Source organism: Pseudophryne corroboree, chromosome 3, assembly GCF_028390025.1.
Source record: "Pseudophryne corroboree isolate aPseCor3 chromosome 3, aPseCor3.hap2, whole genome shotgun sequence".
NCBI lineage: Eukaryota > Metazoa > Chordata > Amphibia > Anura > Myobatrachidae > Pseudophryne > Pseudophryne corroboree.
The window spans coordinates 47,450,700-47,459,724 of record NC_086446.1 but is presented as its reverse complement, the minus strand read 5'-3'; the positions used below and the strand labels follow the sequence as shown (position 1 = coordinate 47,459,724).

At 45.6% G+C, this 9,025-nt stretch overlaps 1 protein-coding gene across 2 annotated transcripts in view; it reads right to left on the bottom strand.

Moving 5' to 3' along the window:
* Nucleotides 1–695: 695 nt before the first annotated feature.
* Nucleotides 696–9,025, bottom strand: part of LOC135054678 (oocyte zinc finger protein XlCOF6-like) — a 58,668-nt gene continuing 50,338 nt past the window's right edge. For both annotated transcript variants that reach the window (XM_063957932.1, XM_063957931.1), the window contains one exon: nt 696–3,602. In XM_063957932.1, the coding sequence (XP_063814002.1) occupies nt 1,039–3,602 (2,564 nt within the window). In that variant the 3' untranslated portion in view covers nt 696–1,038. The remainder of the gene's footprint in view (nt 3,603–9,025) is intronic.

Below are 9,025 nucleotides of genomic sequence, written 5' to 3'. Positions count from 1 at the left end.
CTATGGTGGGGTTTCTCTGCAAGTGCCGACAAGCCTTTGCTGCCTGTTGCAGCACACACAGACCCGGACTCAAGCTTCTTAATAAGCTGGGAAGGGCTGTGGTTAAATATTTAAAATAAAAGGTCTGGAGTTCAATCCAGAACATGCTATCCCATGAGGCACAAAAAACACTGAGGCATCTTGGGAGTATGGAGGGGAAGGAGGGTTACACATTTAAATGTGCCTATCCGTGCTATCGCACTGTCCATATCCCAAGAGTACTCCAGTGACCCCCTAATAGATGAAAAATAAATGGGTTATCTCTATAGTAAAGAACACGCCCGCTACCTGTGAGGTCTCATACGTCCATAGGTTCCTTTCTGCCCACTAGGAACATGAATATGGGTTCTCTCTATAGTAAGGAACACGCCCGCTACCTGTGGGGTATCTCATACATCCATAGATTACTTTCTGCCCACAGGACATTCACCACTAGGAACATGAATATGGGTTATCTCTATAGTAAGGAACATGCCCGCTACCTGTGAGGTGTCTCATACATCCATGTTACTTTCTGCCCACAGGACATTCCCCACTAGGAACATGAATATGGGGTATCTCTGATCAATAAGATGAGCTGAAAAATAAGTAAAACATTTTCCACATTCTGTAGATGAATTATCACCAGAGTATGTAATTATTGCAAACACACATACTGTTTATTCGCACACTGTATATTTTATTATTATTTACATGAGGATAAAACTACACATAATGGAGCCATACTGGTAACTGTACCGGGCTCTCATGGCTGCAGATTAGATCAGCTGTGTGAAATCTCTGATGCTTTTTCCAACCAATGTCAGTCTGTAGGTTGTGGAGATTTTCCACATACACAATAAGGATATTGACTTCTCTCCTGTACAGATTTTCAAACTGCGATAAAGGAAAACCATTTACAACATTCAGAACAATATTATAGTTTTTCTCCTGCGTGACTTGTTTATGTACTTTCTGATTTGACTTAGGACTGACATTTTTTCCACTTTTAGAGCTAGATCATGGTTTTCGCTCTGTATGGATCTTCTGATGTGTTTTCAGATTTGAGCTACGGTTAAAACATTTTCCACACTCAGAACATGGAAATGGCCTCTCACCTGTGTGACTTCTCTCATGTCTAACAAGACTTGCTTTTTGTATAAAACATTTCCCACACTCAGAACATGGAAATGGCCTCTCACCTGTGTGACTTCTCTGATGTTTAACAAGACTTGCTTTTTGTATAAAACATTTCCCACACGCAGAACATGCAAATGGTTTCTCACCTGTGTGAGTTCTCTCATGTATAACAAGATTGGATTTGTGCCTAAAACATTTCACACACTCAGAGCAGGAAAATGGCCTCTCACCTGTGTGTATCTTCTGATGTGTTTTCAGACGTGTGCTACGGTTAAAACATTTCCCACACTCAGAACAAGGAAATGGCTTCTCTCCTGTGTGACTTCTCTCATGTCTAACAAGATCAGATTTGCGCATAAAACATTTCCCACACTCGGAGCAGGAAAATAATTTCTCTCCTATATGAATCTTCACATGACTTTTCAGACTTGAGGTAGTGTAAAAACATTTCCCACACTCAGAACATGGAAACAGTTTCTTTTCTGTGTGACTACTCTGATGTGTACGGAGCTGTGATTTCTGTGAGAAACATTTCCCACATTCAGAGCATCTAAATGGCCTCTCACCTGTGTGACCTCTCTGATGTCTAACAAGATGTGATTTACATGTAAACCGCTTCCCACACTCAGAACATGGAAATGGTTTCTCACCTGTATGACTTCTTTGATGAAGAGCAAGAAGTGTTTTCTCTGCAAAATACTTCCCACACTCAGAACATGGGAACGGCCTCTCACCTGTGTGACCTCTCTTATGTCGAGCAAGATGTGATTTACATCTAAACCGCTTCCCACACTCAAAACATGGAAATGGTTTCTCACCTGTGTGACATCTCTCATGCAGAACAAGATCCGATTTCCTTGCAAAACATTTTTCACACTCAGAGCATCTAAATGGCATCTCACCTGTGTGACTTATCTGATGCACTGCAAGATTTGATTTACATATAAAACGTTTACCACACTCAGAACATGGAAATGGCCTCTCATCCGTGTGACTCATCTGATGCACAGTAAGTTTTGATTTACATATAAAACGTTTACCACACTCAGAACATGGAAACGGCCTCTCACCCGTGTGACTTAGCTGATGCAAAGCAAGATTTGCTTTATCTCTAAAACGCTTCCCACACTCAGAACACGGAAATGGCCTCTCACCTGTGTGACTTCTCTGATGTGCAACAAGATCTGATTTCTGTGCAAAACATTTCCCACACTCAGAACATGGAAATGGCTTCTCACCTGTGTGAGTTCTCTGATGTCTAACAAGATTTCCTTTTAATGTGAAACATTTGTCACACTCCGAGCATGGAAATGGCCTCTCACCTGTGTGACTTCTCTGATGTACTGCAAGATTTGATTTACATATAAAACGTTTACCACACTCAGAACATGGAAATGGACTTTCATCCGTGTGAGTTATCTGATGCACAGTAAGTTTTGATTTACATATAAAACGTTTACCACACTCAGAACATGGAAACGGCCTCTCGCCCGTGTGACTTAGCTGATGCACAGCAAGATTTGCTTTATCTCTAAAACGCTTCCCACACTCAGAACATGGAAATGGCTTCTCACCTGTGTGACTTCTCTGATGTGCAACAACATATGATTTCTGTGCAAAACATTTCCCACAGTCAGAACATGGAAATGGCTTCTCACCTGTGTGAGTTCTCTGATGTATAACAAGATTTGCTTTTAATGTGAAACATTTGTCACACTCCGAGCATGGAAATGGCCTCTCACCTGTGTGACTTCTCTGATGTGCAACAACATCTGATTTCTGTGCAAAACATTTCCCACACTCAGAACATGGAAATGGCTTCTCACCTGTGTGAGTTCTCTGATGTCTAACAAGATTTGTTTTTAATGTGAAACATTTGTCACACTCCAAGCATGGAAATGGCTTCTCGCTTGTGTGAGTTCTCTGATGCTTATTAAGCAATGCCTTACTAGAAAGACTTTTTCCACATTCAGGGCAGGGCCAAGATTTGTCTCTATTGGTATGTCGACTTTTTTTCCTCTGGTGTCGAAGATGACTGGACCTGTTCTTAATACATGTTTCACTTTTGGAAGACCATACTTTCTCCTCAGCATGAGTAGATGTATACTGTGTATGATCTATGGATTTATACATCATGTCAGTGTGTGTGAGATTTCCTCCATTACATGAGATTAATTCCTCCTTAATATGAGTCGATGTATACCGTGTATGACCTGTGGGTGTATACATGTCAGTGTGTGTGAGGTCTCCTCCATCACATGAGACTGGTTCCTCCTTAATATGAGTAGATGTATACTGTGTGTGACCTTTGGGCGTATACATATCAGTGTGTTTGAGTTCTCCATCACATGAGACTGGTTCCTCCTTAATGTCAGGATGTAGAAGATTTTCTTTTTCACAAGGGATATATTCTTTATTATGAACAGATAGATCTTCCTGTAATTCTGTTGAGAAAAATAGATGTTGGTTATAAAATCAGGATTGTTTTGTACTCACCACATAATCAATTGCTGGCAATCCATCCAGGGTGCACAGCTAACTCTGGCTATAGAGGATGGGCAATTAAAACGGATACTAAACAGCTTAACTTACTAAACTAACGGTCCATCACATATTCACCTCCCATCTCCAACAAGACTTCATTTTTGTTTTTTAGTTCTCATAGCTCGAATGGAGAAAACATCCGGCAAAACGAAAAGGACAGGAACAAGTGAAACACAACACGTCAGAACATATAACAGGAAACAGATTTTACTATGCGTAGAAAAAATCCTGATTTTGCTTACATCCTATCTGGGGGACACTGCTTACTCTGGGAATTCCCAAAGCAAGCCTAAGGAGGAGGGGAGTGTTCTGGCAATGCCATACGCAACAGTCATTGCCCAAAATTGCTTGAAGAACAGGTGTCGAACCAATAGAATTTTATATGTGTGTGCACAGGTGACCTGGTTGATGTCTTGCACAGTTGTTACAGTGGCCCTGTGCCGCAACACCCATTAAGCACTTACAGCACAAGTAGCGTGAGCCCAGATGTTCACTGCTACCAGCCTCTCAGCAGACACGTACACCTGCAGCATCGTAGCGGTAAGCTATCTTGCAACAGATTGTTTTGATGCTGGCCAACATCATTTATGGGCACATCAGGGAAAAAGATTACCATCTGTTTTACGTTTGAAGTTTAATCAATGTAAATTTGTTAAGCCCAAACCACATCCAGGAGATGGGAGGATCCAGTGAACTAGAAGAAAAGGAGAGTTAAGGTAGACTTAACTATGTTAACTCTTTCTTTGCGGTCCATAGGGTCCACAGAGGAGACATTGGGATGTAGGTGGTGGTAAGGACCAAACAGTTAAAGATTTAGGCATCTCAGGATGCTCCGCGCCTTCCCCTCTGTACTCCGCCTCCAGCTCAGGCTTCCTCAGTTTTGTCAACAAGCCCAAGAACACACTCACAGACAAGAGAAGGGAACCAGTGACCAAGAAAAGAATGCATAGAAGCCAAGTGTGTCAGGGTGCGCACCCTGTGGACCTCAAAGAAAGAGAGTTAACAAAGTAAGTCTATCGTAACTCTCCTTTTCTTCTTCAGGTTCTATAGGAATCCACAGGGGAGACAGTGGGGATGTCCCAAAGCAGGTGTTTAATGGAGGGGATGATCCTGAGCGGATAGTAGAATTCTAATGTCTGAATTAAGCATCCTGTGAAGCAAATGTATCAGACACATAGAACCTGAGAAAGGAGTGGACAGAAGACCACGTGGCCGCCTTGCAGAGTTGTTCGGCAGACGCACCACAGCGGGCTGCTCACGAAGGACCCACAGAGCGCGTAGAATGAAGGACCTCAGCTTTGTTTGGGTCTGATGGGGGCCTGTGCAAAAGAATTGCTCAGGGGTAGCATCTCTGGAATGAAACAGCATACCCGTGAGACTACTTCTTGCACTCAGGCGTCTGTGGTGGTCTGACGCCATGAGTGAGCGAACTGAAGAAGTCGGTCTACCACCCTGGTTTCTCCCAGGAGGAGGCCCGCCCCATCAGGCTGCAGGCTTGTCGTCAGACTTGGTTCTGGGCTTGGAGTTCTTTGTGGAAGTTTACTGTCTGGGAAAGGAATAACCTGTAGCTTTGCCTTTTGGGTGAAAGAACCGAAAAGTAGATGTCTGGGACAGCGGAGCAGAGGCTGAGGGTAGGAAAGCAGTCTTGGAGGCTGTCAGATTAACCACGATTTTGTCTAACTCTGCTCCAAATAGGATATCTCCAGTGTAAGGCAGCAATTCCAGGGCCTTCTTGGAGTCCGTGTCCGCTTTCCATGAGTGTAGCCAGTGGAGGTGGCAAGCTACCACCGAGGTAGCAGATGCCCTGGAAGCCAGGAGACCAGTATCCAGAACCGCTTCCCTGAGGTAAGATGCAGTGTCCCTGATATAAATGAGGTGGTACCTAAGGTCCCAGGAAATGTCAGAGGGAAGGTTTTCTTCCAGAGCCCCTGCCCAACTCTCAATGGCTTTGGCCACCCAGGCAGCGGCCATAGCATGCCGAGTAATAGCTCCTATAAGGGAATAAACAGATTTGAGACAGGCTTGAATCTTCCTATCCGTAGTCTCCTTTAAAGAAGATGTGGAATGAATAGGTAAAGTACAGGTTTTCGCCAGACAAGCAACATGGAATCTACAGCTGGGGGAACCTACCACTCTGCACAATCAGTTGCTGGAGGAACAGGGTAAAACAAAGCTAGGTGCTTCAGCAGCTGAAACTTTTTATCAGGGGTATTCCAAGCTTCACGTAGGAGTTCTGTAGGATGCGCAGACTGAAAAAATTCAGCTTTAACTACCTTCTGCCGCTTAAATAGTAGCGCCTTCTTTGGTTGAGGAGCGGGCTCCTCCTCTTCTTTTTGAAGAATAGATTTGACGGCCCGTACCAGAGCAAATACATCTAAGGTAGACTGGTGCTCCTCATCCCCTGGGGGGACTCAGGGAGAGAGACGTCTGCCTCACCAGAGGATGCCGCAGAATCTGAAAGCTGCGTAGACTGTGAGAATGGCACAGCACGCCTGGTGGCTTTAGTGGGCAAGGATCTGTCACCCTGTAACACCTGCTGAAAGGCAGCAGAAGTAGTAGACTTTGTAGCGAGTTAGAAAGCATGTCTACCCAGAGAGGGGTCAGAGCTGTGACCGGCATAGCAGGGTGCACTGGTGTAGAAGAGTGGACCTGAGGGTGTCGTGGGGGGCCTCTGTGGGGGTTGCCAGGCGATCAGCTATCTGTATTAGGCGCTGTGAGAACAAAGCCCACTGGTGGAGCTTGCTGGTTAGGTGGGATATAGCAAGATGTATATAAACCATCCTGTACAATGTCCCGAGGGGATAAACCCGCTGAACAGGACCTGCATGAGACCAACAGAGGTGCAGCAGCCTCCTTCTGACTCTTGCATTTGCTAGACATAGCTGCAGGGATAATATAACACACAATATGGAACTATGCAGTGTGTTACAACTGCAGTACTGTGACAACCTTCACATACACTGGTAGCTGTTAAGTATGTTAACCTCTAAATACCTGTTCTTAGGGTTGTTTGAGAAGCAAAAGGGAAAGGTATAAGCTGACAGGAGAAACAAAACAAACAGCAGAGCTAGCACAAGTCACAGACAATGCAGAATACACTGTAAAATACACGAAATCAAATACACAGACCGCAATGGCCGGTAGGATATATCGCTATATAAGCTGGCTCCAAGGAGAGGTATACACAAAAACTGGACCCAGAGTTCCCGGAGACCTGTAGTTCCTGAAGAAAATGGTTGCTGTGGGTCTGTGAGGGTGTGGAGCAGCAACTCAGCAGTGGGAAGACGGCAGTGGAATGGCGCCCTGAGCTGGGGGAGGGGCCGCAGGAAGAGGGCTGAACTCCCCTATATGTACATCAACCACAGGTTCCCCTGGCCTCTAATAAACAAGCCATGGGCCAGTAAATGTAGCCCTGGTGGTGTAGTGGAGTCCCAGATGATTTGGTGTCCACATCAGCACCTCCAATCTGTCACCTGAGACCGGAGGTAGGACTGAATCAAAGATGCCCCTGTGGAGTCGTATGGACACCAAAGAAGAAATGTTCCTATTGCAAAGCCGGCAAGACTGTTTTCTGAGTCACATAGCATCTTTACATCTTTAATGAGTTGGAAGGTCCACCCTGACAGGATGGAAAAAATAAGAATTTACTTACCGATAATTCTATTTCTCGTAGTCCATAGTGGATGCTGGGAACTCCGTAAGGACCATGGGGAATAGCGGCTCCGCAGGAGACTGGGCACAAAAGTAAAGCTTTAGGACTACCTGGTGTGCACTGGCTCCTCCCCCTATGACCCTCCTCCAAGCCTCAGTTAGGATACTGTGCCCGGACGAGCGTACACAATAAGGAAGGATTCATGAATCCCGGGTAAGACTCATACCAGCCACACCGTACAACCTGTGATCTGAACCCAGTTAACAGCATGGTAACAGAGGAGCCTCTGGAAAGATGGCTCACAACAACAATAACCCGATTTAGTTAACAATAACTATGTACAAGTATTGCAGACAATCCGCACTTGGGATGGGCGCCCAGCATCCACTACGGACTACGAGAAATAGAATTATCGGTAAGTAAATTCTTATTTTCTCTGACGTCCTAGTGGATGCTGGGAACTCCGTAAGGACCATGGGGATTATACCAAAGCTCCCAAACGGGCGGGAGAGTGCGGATGACTCTGCAGCACCGAATGAGAGAACTCCAGGTCCTCCTCAGCCAGGGTATCAAATTTGTAGAATTTAGCAAACGTGTTTGCCCCTGACCAAGTAGCTGCTCGGCAAAGTTGTAAAGCCGAGACCCCTCGGGCAGCCGCCCAAGATGAGCCCACCTTCCTTGTGGAATGGGCTTTTACAGATTTTGGCTGTGGCAGGCCTGCCACAGAATGTGCAAGCTGAATTGTACTACAAATCCAACGAGCAATAGTCTGCTTAGAAGCAGGAGCACCCAGCTTGTTGGGTGCATACAGGATAAACAGCGAGTCAGATTTTCTGACTCCAGCCTTCCTGGAACATATATTTTCAGGGCCCTGACTACGTCCAGCAACTTGGAGTCCTCCAAGTCCCTAGTAGCCGCAGGTACCACAATAGGCTGGTTCAGGTGAAACGCTGAAACCACCTTAGGGAGAAATTGAGGACGAGTCCTCAATTCTGCCCTGTCCGTATGAAAAATCAGGTAAGGGCTTTTATAGGATAAAGCCGCCAATTCTAACACACGCCTGGCCGAAGCCAGGGCCAACAGCATTACCACTTTCCATGTGAGATATTTTAAGTCCACAGTGGTGAGTGGTTCAAACCAATGTGATTTTAGGAACCCCAAAACTACATTGAGATCCCAAGGTGCCACTGGAGGCACAAAAGGAGGCTGTATATGCAGCACCCCCTTGACAAACGTCTGAACTTCAGGAAGTGAAGCCAGTTCTTTCTGGAAGAAAATCGACAGGGCCGAAATTTGAACCTTAATGGACCCCAATTTTAGGCCCATAGACACTCCTGTTTGCAGGAAATGCAGGAATCGACCCAGTTGAAATTCCTCTGTAGGGGCCTTCCTGGCCTCGCACCACGCAACATATTTACGCCAAATACGGTGATAATGCCTTGCGGTTACATCCTTCCTGGCTTTGATCAGGGTAGGGATGACTTCATCCGGAATGCCTTTTTCCTTCAGGATCCGGCGTTCAACCGCCATGCCGTCAAACGCAGCCGCGGTAAGTCTTGGAACAGACAGGGTCCTTGCTGGAGCAGGTCCCTTCTTAGAGGTAGAGGCCACGGGTCCTCTGTGAGCATCTCTTGAAGTTCCGGGTACCAAGTCCTTCTTGGCCAATCCGGA